Source organism: Saccopteryx bilineata, chromosome 4 (assembly GCF_036850765.1).
Source record: "Saccopteryx bilineata isolate mSacBil1 chromosome 4, mSacBil1_pri_phased_curated, whole genome shotgun sequence".
Lineage (NCBI taxonomy): Eukaryota > Metazoa > Chordata > Mammalia > Chiroptera > Emballonuridae > Saccopteryx > Saccopteryx bilineata.
The window spans coordinates 87,394,406-87,409,625 of NC_089493.1; the positions used below are offsets into that span (position 1 = coordinate 87,394,406).

At 43.8% G+C, this 15,220-nt stretch overlaps 1 protein-coding gene and 1 long non-coding RNA gene across 2 annotated transcripts; one reads left to right on the forward strand and one right to left on the reverse strand.

The window, feature by feature from the left end:
* Positions 1 to 247: 247 nt before the first annotated feature.
* On the forward strand, positions 248 to 5,631 carry ACTC1 (actin alpha cardiac muscle 1). The gene is made up of 7 exons (XM_066277212.1): positions 248 to 381; positions 976 to 1,126; positions 2,257 to 2,581; positions 3,246 to 3,407; positions 3,535 to 3,726; positions 4,522 to 4,703; positions 5,301 to 5,631. The coding sequence occupies exons 2-7, from the start codon at positions 998 to 1,000 to the stop codon at positions 5,442 to 5,444; spliced, it is 1,134 nt and encodes a 377-aa protein (XP_066133309.1). The 5' UTR covers positions 248 to 381; positions 976 to 997; the 3' UTR covers positions 5,445 to 5,631.
* Positions 1,669 to 15,070, reverse strand: LOC136335953 (uncharacterized). The gene is made up of 4 exons (XR_010731341.1): positions 14,890 to 15,070; positions 6,292 to 6,570; positions 2,637 to 2,709; positions 1,669 to 1,902 (listed from the first exon to the last, which is right to left on the reverse strand). It is a non-coding gene; the product is annotated as an uncharacterized lncRNA (long non-coding RNA).
* Between the last annotated feature and the right edge of the window lie 150 nt (positions 15,071 to 15,220).

Below are 15,220 nucleotides of genomic sequence, written 5' to 3' on the forward strand. Positions count from 1 at the left end.
GGGGAGCACCCCCACCCAGGAACGGGGAGGGGCGGGCTGGCGTCATTTCGTCTTCCCCTGCCCCCGACCCTTCACGGCCTGCCCCTCCCTAGCTCCTTGTTTGGCTATCCCCCTGGTTGCCCCCTCCCCTTCCTTACATGGTCTGGGGGGCCCCTGGCTGATCCTCTACCCTGTCCTTGGCTCCATGAATGGCCTCGGAGATCCTCAGTGGCGCGAAGGCAACCAAATAAGGCAAGGTGGCCGACCGGCCCCCCACCCCTGCCCCCGGCCGCTCCAACTGACCCCGTCCGTCAGCACGCTATAAAGCAGCGCGCCCTGCGCCGGACACCCAAGCGCCTGCCGCCGCCCCAGCCGCGCCGAGCCCAGCCCGCCCCGCGGACGGTGAGTCGGCGCCGCCTCCCTCGCGCCCACGATCCTGCCCCGAGCGCAAACTGCCGAGCCCCGCTCTTAGAGCCAGTGCCCCGCGCTCCGGCCGCCCCGGTACTTTTTTCTGTCGAGACTAAACTTTGTTTGTTTCCAAGTTCTTTTGTTCTTGGAAGTCACTGCGAAGGAGCGCGCGGAAAGGGAGCCCGACAGTTCCTACGAGGGTTGGAGGTCCCTGCACCTGGGCGCTTTCGCTTCCAGCCGGGGCACGGGCAGGGGTGCTGAGGGGGCCGAAGTGGGCTCCCAGTTTGTGAAAAGGAGGAAATGTAAAGGGAGGACCTGGTAAGAGGTGGCTGTCCCTCCTTGCGCCTGGGACAGAGGGCGAGCCTCCTGGCCAGGAAGCCTGGCGGTTCCTCTCCCCTTCTCTGCGCGCCCCTGCCTCCAACCCCCCAGGCTTCTTCCCACCCTTTCTTTTTCTGTCTCGAGGGGAAGGGAGGTGGCAGGTGTCCGCGCCTCCAAGACCCCTCTGCTCTGTCCCCCCTCCCCCGGGAGCGGAGAAGGCCAGCTCCGCATGCACTCAGCGTGGGCCGCCCCCCTCTCCTCAACCTGCAGACCCCGCTGAAGCTGTGCCAAGATGTGCGACGACGAGGAGACCACCGCCCTGGTGTGCGACAACGGCTCCGGGCTGGTGAAGGCCGGCTTCGCGGGCGACGACGCGCCCCGCGCAGTCTTCCCTTCCATCGTGGGCCGCCCACGCCACCAGGTAAACTGCCCACCCGCGCGCTGTCCTGGGGGGCAGTCCTCAGCCGCGCCGCACCCCTTCCTGGCCACCTCTTCAGCCCAGCGATCTAGGAAACGTCTGAGCCACCTATTTCATATACGCTTTAGGTCAAATAAGAAAAAGATGATTTAGCTTCAAATCCAAGACAAGCGAAGCAAATCTCACGCCTTCCGCTGAAGGAAGGTGTGAACTGAGCGTTTTCCCGTTCACTTCAGGGACGCTGCTCCCCAGGGGTCCAGCTCCCTGGTGTGAAAAGGCGGCAGCTTCTCTCTCCATTTCCTACGGGCAGTTTTAGTCCTGTCGTCTTCTCCTCTATCTTTTGTGTCCTTCACTCCACCCCCCCACCCCACCCCCGGCCTCTCTTTTCAGTCCTGTTCAAAACATAATAATATAATTTCTCCCAACCAACTACAAGCCAAGACACATTCCTCCCTCTTGTTCACAGCCAGCTTACAGGGCTTGCAAAAGATGTAATCTATCTGCTTGGCTGTTGCATTTTTAGAAATCAGACGTGACAGAGTCAGTAAGTGCCATGGTGATAGTGACATACCACCTTGTTTATTAAGAGAAATGTTACCCTCTCTGGCTTTGCCATATGCGGGGTCAGACAGGCTGCCAGGGAGGAGATCCACTGTTTGCTCAGCCCTTCTGAGTGACCGCCCGGGAAGGCTCTGGGCCAGCTGGCTTGCACTTGGCCCGGTGCTCCTGGCACATCAGCCTGTCTTCTTCTGCTCACTTGATGAATGTCAAAATCTTTTCTTAGGAGGAATACAATGTGTCATTAATTCAGTCATTTCACAATGTAGTCATTTATATTCTAGTTGACATGGGTGATGAGCTTAATAATTTAATGAAGGCATTATGGTATTTTTAAAATGAGGTGTGGCTTTACTTAAGTGCAATAGTGCTGTTCCCCTCCCCCCAGTTATATTCTAAACAATAGAATATTTGGGGAGGGTCGTGGGTGGGGAGAAGGGGACTAGGTTGATTTTAAGTGCTATTTCTAAATTGGAGTAAAATCCTACTGTTCGTTATTTCTGGTTTTTATCAAATATTCCTTGACTTGGGAAGTTTGGTGTAAATTTTATCTCCCCATCTTTTTCTTTTTATAGGGCGTCATGGTGGGTATGGGTCAAAAGGATTCCTATGTAGGTGATGAGGCCCAGAGCAAGCGAGGTATCCTGACTCTCAAATACCCTATTGAGCACGGCATTATCACCAACTGGGATGACATGGAGAAGATCTGGCACCATACCTTCTACAATGAGCTCCGTGTGGCCCCTGAGGAGCACCCTACTCTGCTCACTGAGGCCCCGCTGAACCCCAAGGCCAACCGTGAGAAGATGACCCAGATCATGTTTGAGACCTTCAATGTCCCCGCCATGTATGTGGCCATTCAGGCAGTGCTGTCCTTATATGCTTCTGGCCGTACCACAGGTATGTTCGGGCTCTGAAGACAGTCACTGATTAGTCACATGTGCAAGTCACTGACCTGGCTGTGCATCGGTTTCCTCAAATGAAAAAGAATGATCTCTCCTCTCATATTCCATGGAAAGAGATCTGTGCTAAGAGAGACAGAAAACCACAATACCCTAAGGTTAGTTTCAGACCACATGTTATTTGTAAGAGCTGAAACCATGTGATATCACACGGTGAGGATCTGCAGAATGTATCAGTCTAGAATGCAGCAGTCATTGGTATATGTTCATAAAATCATAGCCCCTGGGCAAACATTACTGAAGAGAACCCACATTCCCCACAGGGTCTGAGTCAAAAGAGAGAGAAATAAGTTAGATGGGAGGAAAGAAAAACACGCCTGGTTGCTTACATAATGTGCTAATGGTTGATAAAAGGGATGGTCATTTGAAAGCATCCTGGGGAAATTTTTCTACTACGATATTTAAAAGGATGCGCTATGGCTGGCTTTAGATGTATGTAGCATTCCTTATGCTCATTTTTATTCTTTGTGTGTAAAAAAATCTAATTTTATCTGGATCCATGCCCAGTGCTAGTTTGTCTTAGCCACAATTGGAAGTAGGCTTTGACACAGCTAAATGCAGGCCCCGCTGATTTTGGGGTTCTTGTCTGTTTCCTCTGACAGGCATCGTTCTGGACTCTGGGGATGGTGTAACTCACAATGTCCCCATCTACGAGGGCTATGCTTTGCCCCATGCCATCATGCGTCTGGATCTAGCCGGTCGGGATCTCACTGACTACCTCATGAAGATCCTCACTGAGCGTGGCTACTCCTTTGTCACCACAGGTGAGTGTGTGTGTATCTCATGTGCTACAGCACGTGTCCGCCTTTTCCCTTCACCCGTGAGTCCATCTGCCTCCCACAGTTGACTTCATTTTTCAGAGCTTGACTAGGATACCTTTTATTTCTGCAGCTGAACGTGAGATTGTCCGTGACATTAAAGAGAAGCTATGTTATGTTGCTCTGGATTTTGAGAATGAGATGGCCACAGCTGCGTCATCGTCCTCCCTGGAGAAGAGCTATGAACTGCCGGATGGCCAAGTCATCACTATTGGCAATGAGCGCTTCCGCTGCCCTGAGACGCTCTTCCAGCCCTCCTTCATCGGTGAGTCGTAGGGTCTGGTGCGGAGGAACGGCTTTGCCCTGGAAATCTGGGGAGGTCCCAGAGTAAAATCTATTGTGATGAAGAAGGATTAAGGGGCCCTTGAATTAAAAGAAGCCATAGCTTGGAGTCCTGCACAGTTCAATCTCAGGCTCTGATGGCTTATTAAAGGAATGGTCATCACAGTTTTGTTGCAGTGAAATGATAAAGGATGACACACTGGCCTTCATCTCAGAAAAAAGGATGAGACAGAGCAGTGATTGAATAATCCCTATCTGCAAGAAAGAGACAATTTCTCAAGGTGTTGATTTATTCCAATAAACTCCATTACCAACTAGCTGGATTTTCCTTTTAAGTTATTCATTGTTAAATTCTCATAGGAATAACTGGAGTGATATTTATATGTCACCAAACATCTTACCTAAGGAATGATTTACAGGAGGAAGTTTGTGAAGCTCTTATTTTAGTCCATCAATAAAACTTGCATGAATTTAACTGAAAAGTGTATCTTATCCTTCTCCAGTACATCTTCATACATCTGGCGAGTGCAGCAAATGTTCACTCCAAACAGGTGCTAGACACAATTGTTTGTTATCTGGCAGTCTGTTGTGGACTAACTGTGAGCACTTTCAGAGACACCTGTTCCACACATGCCTTCAGTGTGTCTTATAAAAGGGCATATGTTTCAGAGACAAATGGTGACAGTTTACCAACACAGAGCAGGCCTGTTCTCACCCTGCCACACTGGCCCCATGGCTTAAGTGCACCGTGATTTTATTTTTTTGAACTTGTTCCTAGGTATGGAATCTGCTGGCATCCATGAAACGACTTATAATAGCATCATGAAATGTGACATTGATATCCGCAAGGACCTGTATGCCAACAATGTCTTATCTGGAGGTACCACCATGTACCCTGGGATAGCTGATCGCATGCAGAAGGAAATCACTGCCCTGGCTCCCAGCACCATGAAGATTAAGGTAAATAACTTTAGTCCCACGGGGAGCCAGAGCAGGTCTGGTGTTCCAAGCACAGGGCATCCCTAACTCCTCTCCCCCTCACACTTAGCTGCCTGTCTGCTAAAAACCTTACCTTTTAACTTCTCTAGCACTTTTTTTCTAGCACTTTCCCCCCCCCCCCCCGATTTTGCTAACACTTTCCCAAGATAGAAGCCTTTCAAAGTGCTTTCAAACAGTGGATATAAATGAATCTTTGAAGAAGAAGAAGAAAAAAAGCCCAATTCTTTTAATACATTTAAAAAATTCCCAAATTTGGGGCTTTTAGCTTCTACTCAGGTTTAGAGAAGTAAGAAATTTAGCTTGTTGTCACGTGATACTTGAGTTCAGTTGATGAAAAATCCTATTTTGTGAAGTCCTTGGTAATAGAAATAATGAAGTAGAGGAAAAGGGCATAAACCTTGACTCAGCCCAATTAATTTGTGGTATAAAGTATCTTAACGTTACTGTGAATTAATATCTAATATTTTTTTCTATGAGTCGCCCCAGCATGTAGCTTGCTCTGTTGCTTGGCACCTCGGAGTTCCCTGGAATTCTTTTTCTTTTGTTTTTTTCCCACAGATTATTGCTCCCCCTGAGCGCAAGTACTCTGTCTGGATCGGGGGATCCATCCTGGCCTCCCTGTCCACCTTCCAACAGATGTGGATTAGCAAGCAAGAGTACGATGAGGCAGGCCCATCCATCGTCCACCGCAAATGCTTCTAAGGTGCCTTCTCTCTTAGTCTACCTGATGTTTGGGATGACAGTATTATGCTTTTTGGAGTCTTCCAACCCACCCTCCCTCATCTCTCATCAATCATTGTACAGTTTGTTTACACACGTGCAATTTATTTGTGCTTCTAATATTTATTGCTTTATAAATAAACCAGACCAGGACTTGCAACCTACAAAAGCCTCTCTTACTTCCTTTTCGGGTAGGCATGGTGTGTGGGCGGTGTTCGTGGACTTCAGACTATAAACGTGGGCGGTGTTCGTGGACTTCAGACTATAAACGTGGGCGGTGTTCGTGGACTTCAGACTATAAACGTGGGCAGTGTTCGTGGACTTCAGACTATAAACGTGGGCGGTGTTCGTGGACTTCAGACTATAAACGTGGGCGGTGTTCGTGGACTTCAGACTATAAACGTGGGCGGTGTTCGTGGACTTCAGACTATAAACGTGGGCGGTGTTCGTGGACTTCAGACTATAAACGTGGGCGGTGTTCGCGGACTTCAGACTATGAACTCCTCGACTGACGGCTTTGACACCGTGTACATTGTAATAGTACAGTACCACAAAGATCATCAGATAACATTTAGCTAGGATTTATGATACTAAATTTTGATTTTATCCTTTGGGACAGAATCATGACCCTATTTCCTATCTGAAAAGTAGATTAGGCTTAGCTTCGCATATGCAAGAAACGGCAGATAAGACAATTCTCTAAGATTAGTTTCCACACATGATATTGGAAATTATGGTTTTAGCATATGCTTCAGCTGTTTTTGTCACTCTGCAGAAACCACATATCTATTGGTAGTGAGAAAGTCAAAGATTATTTTATATAAATTACCTTAAATGATCAATTCTTGGACTCTTCAGGTTGTCTTTCTGACTATGCATATTAGCTGAGAGACTCTGAGGCCAGCTGTCGGTTCAGCCTGGCCATGATTCACCCCAGTGCCCCGTAGACAAATCAGGACTACCCTGCAGGTTTGAAACAGTCACGAGAGACCAGGCACCAGAAAATCCTGCCAAATCAGTGACTGACTTGTGGGAGAAAGATCTTTAGTTTCTTTACTTGTTTGAAATCTTCAGATCTTGGGTTGAGCAGAATTAAGGCTATGAAGTCCTGAGGAAGAAAAGGGAGAAGTAAGCCACAATATATTTTTTTTCCTACATGCTGGCTGTCTGCTATATGGTGGGGGAGTTCTGGGGACAGCACCCAATGAATAAGTTGTACTCTGATCTTGAAAGGCTTCCTATACTCCACGTAAACCCCCAATGTGTGTGGTTTCAAGGAGACAGACATAGGTCTGGGTCTTGAATGATGATTGAGAACTGGAGAGGTGAGAAGAGCAGGGAGGAAATGCCAGCAGAAGGAAGAGGGGCAGAAGCCATCATGCACGGAGGGCCCAGGGCAGGCTGGGGAAGGATGGTAGACATCAGCTTCATTGCAGAAGCTTTAAAATTCTTCATTTCCAAATTAATTGTTAGCGAGCTGTGAAAGCATGTGGAGGGACTTCATTAAACCTTTATCTTTTAGTGAGGAAATCAAGGCACAGAGAGATTAAGCAACTGGTACAATGTTAAACAGTTTGTGGAATTCCCCAGAGAACAATGCAGATTTTCTGACATTTAATCTAATGGTGTTTCTAAAACAATCTGTAGTCATAAAACTTTAGTTTTAAACTTTATAACTAAGGCTTAAAACTAAACTTATAAATATAAACCCTTAGACATAAAACTTTAGTCCGGGCATATCAAGACTAACCCTGTTATTGCACTAGCTGGTGGCACAGTGGATAGAGCACAGCCCTGGAACACTGAGGTCCCTGGTTTGAGCCTGGGGTCGCCAGGTTGATCTGAGGGTGTCAGCTCAAGCCCTTGTCAGGGCACATATGAGAAGCAATCAGTGGCACAAATAAGTGGAACAACATGTTGATGCCTCTCTCTCTCCCCCACTTTCTCTCTCTTTCAAAAAGAAAAAGAGTAACCCCAGTCTATCAGTCTGTCAGACACCTTGTGGGAGTCTGTATTGAAAATTTGCAGTGTTTTAGGCTCATTGGATACATCTTTAGTAAGTTGTTGCCATTGTCATTATTATTCAAGATTGTAACTGTGTCCTTATTTCATTCATTAAAAAATATACCTTGAGCTTCACCAGGCGGTGGTGCAGTGGATAGAGTGTCAGACTGGGATGTGGAGGAACCAGGTTCGAGACCCCGAGGTCACCAGCTTGAGCGTGGGTTCATCTGGTTTGAGCAAAGGATCACCAGCTTGAACCCAAGGTTGCTGGCTCGAGCAAGGGGTTACTCGGTCTGCTGAAGGCCCACAGTCAAGGCACATATGAGAAAACAATCAATGAACAACTAAGGTCACGATGAAAAACTAATGATTTATGCTTCTCATCTCTCTCCGTTCCTGTCTGTCTGTCCCTATCTATCCTGTCCCTATCTATCCCTCTCTCTGACTCTCGCTGTCTCTGTAAAAAAAAAAAAAATTAAAAAAAAATACACACACGCACACACCTTGATTTCTGACTCTGGGACAGACAAGATAGTAGGTACAGGGGACATAAAGATGGACCAGGGCTCATATCTGTGCTTAAGAAGCAAATAGTTTAGAGTTCCATATTTAGCATAATTGAATGGAAGTTTTTCTCTGCATTAAGGGTTAAATTAAATAATAAATAAATTTGGTGACATTTTTATAGATAAGTTAAAAAATTTTTTGTAGAGTTTACTTTTTTGCCTTCAACTGTATCCTGTAGCACAGATGAATTGGCTGAAGAGCTAGATTTCAGCCATGAAGATGAATTTGGGGTAAATATGAGAAAATATGATTTATCCAGTCTCTGTGTCTCTTTTTTTTTCTATTTCTCAGATTAAGTACCATAAGTATTATGAATTTTAACCTCTAAATATAGATTAACTCTTTAAATGTAGACAACTGGCTGGGACATCACCTATGGTTCTTTCTTTGTACAAATGGAAAGAGAATTGGTATTACTATTTCTACTTAAAAGTAGAAGCTTTTAGAATCAGCTTTCAGAAGTGGTAAGCACATAGATTCTTGTTGAATTCCAAAGTTTTCTCATTTCTGTTTAATGGTAGGATATAACATATTGGAACAGCTAAATCTTTTAATAATTGTGCTCAAGGAAGATACAAAAGTAGAGTTTTCTCTCTTTTTTTTTAAACATATTTTATTTATTAGTTTCAGAGAGAGGACAGACACAGAAAGGCAGTGGTAAGGGAGTGGGAAGCATCAACTTGTAGTGCTTCTTGCACATGCCTTGACCGGGCATCCCTGGACCAGCAACCTCAGCATTCCAAGTTGATGCTCTATCCACTGTTCCACCACAGGTCAGGCAACAGAGCTATTTCTTAATGCTACCTTCATATGTGTAAAATAATGGAGATATCCTGTGATGAATATGTCTTTGATTAAGATGCAATGTAAAAATAAATAAATAAATAATATATGTATATTATAATAATTCTTCTCAATTTATGATGAAAAGAATGTTTTTGTTCATTTCTAATACACCAAAACACCTTTGTCATTTTTCTTAGCAATGGTTATGTAGATGTGTTTAAATAATCAAAAGAGTTGAGTTTGAGAGAAAAAGAAAATTGCAAAGCAAATAGAGTATTTAGGAGGTTAGGGTTAATTCACTGTACCCAGGGCCTAACCTAAAATAGCATCACTGGGCCTCTACCTTTCTCTCCATTTCTTCTATGGGATCTGTTACAGATTGAATTGTAACCCCCAAAATTCATGTGCTGACACCCTAACCCCCAGATGTGATTGCATTTGGAGCTAGGACCTTTAAGGAGGTAATTAATGCTAAATGAGATCTCAATTGGGGCTCTAATCAGATAAGACTGATGTCTTTAAGAAGAAGAGACACCAGGATTGTGCACGCACAGAGGAAAGAGCAGATGAAGACAAAGCAAGAAGGTAGCCATCTAGAAGGCACGCAAAGAAGCCTCACCAGAAATCAGCTCTGCCGGCACCTTGACTTTGGACTTCTAGGCTCCAGAACAGTGAGAAAATAAGTTTCTGTTGTTTGAGCCACCCAATTTGTGCTATTATATTATGGTAGCCCAAATTGACCAACAGAGGATTTTTCTACATGTTGGACATCATGGCCCAAGAATCACAGCTTACCAATTTATCAGCCTCTGTATCAAGAGTGTTTTCCCATATAGTTCTGACAAAATTTTCAGGGAAGTTTCAGTCTGGCCAGGCTTGAGGACTGAGGCATATTACCATAGATACCAGTCAATATTATTGAGTGGGGGAGGGGTAATTTTCCAAAGGAAAGGAACCAAATGACATAAGACCATATCCACTGAGCTAGAAACAGAGAAAATTATGGTAGGGGGACCAATTGTTAGATGACTCCAGCTTCCAGTTCAGTAGGCCCTGAGAAGGACTTGAGAACAATGACTTGCCTCAACAAAACTGGAAGACCAGAATAAGAATTATTGGATGGTGATATATGTGATTGATTAATATTTTCCAGACTCCAGTGAGACTCAAGGACCCAGGAACCCAATGCTCTCTATATGACCAATCTAGCCAGTGTTTAAAAAGAAATAATGTCAGAGTCACTTTATGATTAACATGATATAAATACTATAAATATTTGTTAGTAACTGACAGGAAAGAAAGAAAATTTTTAGTCCTTTAGGCCTAAAAGAGCAAAGGTTGTCTATATTCATCTTAAGATCTTCCAGATTTCTATACAAGGAATCTCTCCTTCAGCAGAACTTGGTTGTTGCTATGGCAACCAAACTTACATTAAAAAGACACAGGGAAAAAGCTCTTGGGAAGATGAGAAAGTATATCTTTGGTCACTGGTAACCCTGATACTGGAAAAACACTTCTTGCAGTTCACTCATCAGCTCTGTGTGCAACAGATGCAAGAAAGGTTGAGTAGGAGGATAAAGAGCTTCAGTTCAAGCACAGATCTCTGAGTCCTTGAGGTTCTGGGCCCTCTCCCCTGCTGGGGAAGGGGAGCAGAAGCAGGTGCGAGTTAAGCAGATGGGGTCTGCATGTTCCTCCACACCCGGCAGGGGTCGTCAAACTTTTTATAAAAACCGCCCACTTTTGCAGTGCTGGTAGACCTGGTCCCTACCGCCCACTAGTGGGCGTTCCAGCTTTCATGATGGGCCAATCGCAGCGCTGTTTGGTTGCACGGTAGGGACCAGGTTGACCAGCACTGCAAAAGTGGGCGGTTTTTATAAAAAAGTTTGACGACCCCTGGTTGCTTATTGCTCTACATGGGAGTCAGGGTTGGAGAGGGGAGACAGAAAGGAAACCCATGGGAAGGTTACAATAAAGCTGATTAAATGTGGCCTTGATCAGGAGTCAAGCATAAGCAAGGAGTAGGTGAACAGGTTTAGTGTGTAACCCAGAAAGATGACTTGAAGAATTTTCAAAATACTACTGGATAATGACAGGATAAGCATCATGTAAAGTAAGATATGATAGAGCAGATATCATAAAAGAAATTTAAAAGCAAGCCTGCCTTACACAAAATAGTAAAACTTTCCCAAGGCATCTTTAACCTGAGGATCTACTCTTTGGACCTCTTTTAAGTGTCATCCACCCAACATTGGTTACCCAGGACATTCTCCATTATAATGACAGTTACCCATCCTTTACTTGTATTCCTCAAGAGCAGACAACACTAAATCTGAGACCTGAAAAATGGGACAAGCAGGCAGTGGCAATTACACCTGCAAAGACTCAGAGGTGGGAGAGACTGTCATGTCCAAAGAAATGAGAGGGGCTAAGTGGATGGAGAGTGATGGGTGCTGAGGAGCAGAGTGACTGACCCTGGAGACGTGGTCGCAACACCTGTCTTATGGGGCCTAGAATGTGCAAAGAAGTTTGGATTCTATTCTGTGACAGAATGATGCTAAAGGGTTTTAAGCATGGAAATAGAACACATTTAGAAAGCTCATTCTAGGGGCTCTAAGGAGCCTGGATTGGAAAAGCAAGAGTGGAGGCAAGTAAACCACTGGGAGGCTCTGACCTCGGTGCAGGTGGGCAACACTGGACTTGGACCTGAAGGAGTCATGGAGGCGAGGAGAAGAGTGGGCAAAGTTGAGATGGGTTCTGCAAGCAGCAAGGACAGGATGTGCTGGTGGGTTTAGTGGGGGCAGACAGGAAGTGGACTGCTCTTTGAGTGGACTCTGTGTATTCAAGGAAATTCAGACTTTAAGGTGATACGAAACATCTCCAGTCTTACGCTGGGAAGAAGGCGTCACACTCAAAGATGAGGTTTACTTGAGGTCTTAAAAAGTATTGGGAGTTTTCTGGGAGAAAGGGAGGTAAACTGAATGAGCAGAGGGTGGTTTTGGAGAAAGGAGGTGGTGGGGAGACCTGACTAGAGCAGGAGTATGTACTGGGATGCAACAATTACATCATGGGGACCCGGTAAGGCTAGAGTTTGGGTTTTGGAAACACAGATGTGCTGTGTTCTTGCTCATAAAACACAAATAACAGAAATACCCTTCATAATTGCTGTGAGAATTAAGCAGGATGAGGTTGATCTTATGTTCAGCTCTTGGCACATCATAGGGCTTTAATTAATGTTCTATAATCATTATTATTAATAGTCTTATGTTTATAGATAGTATATAGTATACAATCATACATTATGCAAGCATACATGTGGTTTTGTGCTGTGGAAGAACTGAAAGACAAGTGTGGGAATTTGGATTTGATATGAAAGAATATGTATTTTGCTGATGACATTTTCAGAGAAGAGAAGTGGTTCACTGCGTATTTTTTTAATTTAGAAATTAAATGTAATGGGGTGACATTGATCAATAAGAGTACATAAGTTTCAGGTGAATGTTCCTATAGCATTTGAACTGTTGATTGTGTCGTGTGCCCATCACCCAAAGATAAATCATTTTCCATCACTATATGTGATATTTAAAGAAGGTGAATTCTGGAATTTGGATCCAGAAGAGTCTAGTGAGCAGAGATCCTCACCGAAAGACGTGTCCAAGAGCAACTAGGGGACTTAGGGAGTACATACTGCAAGGGCCAAGAATATACAGGTAGGTTCTCCTTCATCTTCTGAAGGAGAAACTGGCCTCAATAGATGCATGAACTAAGAAAAAGCATGATTTCTTGATAGAGGGTTTAAAAATTTAATTAATAATCATTATGGCCTTACATTACAGGGCCTTTTAAAAACTATAAATTGGCTTTCTGAATTCTGTGTAGGAAGAAATTCTCTGCCACTTTGAACCTTCTCTCCAGTTGAAGAACCTTATTTTAAAACTGTTAAAATCTTACAGTAAAGGGGAGCCATATCCTTTTTATACCCATTACCCCGAGTGTCAATTCCATTGTGTTATTAAACTGGTTTGATGTTACATAAAGGGAGCTCTGTCACTGAAATATAATACGAAGATTCCAGTAAGAAAGCCATAGATTGGTAGGGGTGAGGTATTGAGTAAGAAAGACTCGATGAGTGCTTAATAGGGAGGATACAAAAAATAAAATATGCATCCACACTTCAAGAGAATGAAGCATGAGCTAAAGCTTCCAAAACCTGCTGCAATACGCAGCCCGGGTCCCCACAGGACAGAATGACCTGCAGACATGAAGCGTGGATGAGAAATCAACTGTGTGTCAGCCACTGAGATTGTTTGTCACCGCTGTAGAACCTAGCTCATTTTGACAGTTATCACCAGCTTTGGACATTCACTTCTCCAGGATTCCACTTTGTTTTAGGGCTCTGAGGTGATGTTATGCCAGCTGAATAATACTTTTAAAATAAGCAATGGAATCCAAAATAATTTTTGTTATTTCAGTTGGGACTGTTTCTCAGGGTGTCCACTGTGCCATGCTGTCAGAAATGGAAATCTATTATTAGGTGATTTCATTGTACTTTTGGGAGGGTGAAGTGAGTTTTGTTTTTCTTGGGCACATGAATGAAATAAAAAATCTCTCTGAAGTTACTCCGGTGACAGCTCGGTGGTTCAACATGTGAGCAGAATGCAAAAATAAATAAAAATGAAGGATTCATGCAGGTGTTTTTGCTTTAGTTTATGTCCAAAGTTTGCACCTAAAATCTCATCATACAATTATATTACCTTATTTAAAAAAAAAAGCTTCACATACCATACAATTCACTCAGAGTGTACAATTCAACTGTTTTTAGTATGTTCACAGATAAGTGCTACTATGTCCACAATCAAATTCAGAACATTTTCATCACCTTGAAAAGAAACCTCATACCTTTTAGCTCTTAATCACCTGCACCTCCACCTAGAAGGACTTTGGTGGGGTCACCTGGTTGCATATACCTTCTCTGCAGGGGAGAGCACAGTTATAATTTTTTTCTTAATAAAGTTCTCTACTGCAAGAAAAAAATAAGGAAAATGATCAGGGCCATCGCTCGTGTGAGTCCTTCCGCATGGGCCTCTTTCTTCCTTGGGTTGGAGAGCCTCATTTGCAGAGGAGCCTTCTTGAGACACCTCATCCAAGCTGGACCCCGCCTCGCCTCCACTCTTGGTGCCTTTTCTTTATATCACAGATACTATTTTTTTTGCTTTAACTTAACATTATTGAGGTTTAATTTACATTTACATACAATAAAATGTGCTCATTTTAAGCACACAATTCAACAAGTTTTGACAAATGTATATACCCGGTAATCGCAACCCCAGTGAAAATATAACACATTTCACAGCCTTCAAAATTCCTTTCTGCTTCTCCAAATTGAATCCTCTCCATCTCAACCCCAGACAACTCTTTCTGGCACTAGAAATTACTTTTGTCTGTTCTGGAATTTTATACTAATCGTGATTCAAAATATTTGTTTGCTTATCTTTTTTTTTTTTTTTTCTGTTTCTACTACTAGACTTTTCTTAAACCATGTTTTCTAGCACAGAGAGTCTGGCACAGAGTCAGAGAATGTCAGCATGAATAAATCCCAAATTATGCTATTTTTCAGCTTTGATTTTAAAAAAGTTAAAGCATCAACATATTTAAAGGTAACAGCGAGGCCTTTACGGAAGGGGCTTAACAAACAGGAGGAAGTCCTTTGCTTTCTCACCTTCCCAGCTCACCATTTCCAATACAACAATGTCGAAGGTAGGCTGAATGGTAGAGAAAGCCATGACAGGGGCCATATTCCTTTGCCTTTGGGCAAAATGTGTTATCATTTTGAATGGATGGGTAAAATTAGTCTCATTCACTTAAAAATGTTTTTGCAACTTTTCTCTTCATTAATAAAGACATTCCTAAGGGCAAATCCATGCCCTTGGTAACAGGACATGAGATCAACTCCAGCTGTATCTCCACTTTTGAAAACACACTTGTGATTTGTGTCCCACCAGCAATATCATAACAACCCTGTTATTTTTCGACAAAATTTTTCTATTACCATAATCTAATCAAACTCACATACCTGTGAACTGGCACCTCTCAGTCACACACGGGGAGGATGCTGGCGTTCCACATCTCTGCCTCATAGATGGAGGAGCTGAGGGACGGAGACCCTTCTACAAGGCTTCCCCTTGCTTCCTCTGCATGAATGCCTTCATTTCCGGTCGGGCCGTGTGTGCATCCCCCTTCAGCCCAGGTTCTAAATCTCTCTCTCGCTCAACTATCTAGGACACATGAGAATTAACCTACTCATGTAGATTACAGGGCCCCAGCCCTCATTAACCTTAATATTGAAAGAGATACAGCTTTTGTAGTAGGAGAAATGAAAATGCCCTTCCACTCAGCACCAACAG

Coding starts and splice junctions, on each gene's coding strand:
- ACTC1 (XM_066277212.1), top strand. CDS start 998: ATGTGCGACGACGAGGAGACCACCGCCCTGGTGTGCGACAACGGCTCC. Junction 2,582..3,245: donor TGCTTCTGGCCGTACCACAG/GTATGTTCGGGC, acceptor TTCCTCTGACAG/GCATCGTTCTGGACTCTGGG. Junction 3,408..3,534: donor CTACTCCTTTGTCACCACAG/GTGAGTGTGTGT, acceptor TTATTTCTGCAG/CTGAACGTGAGATTGTCCGT.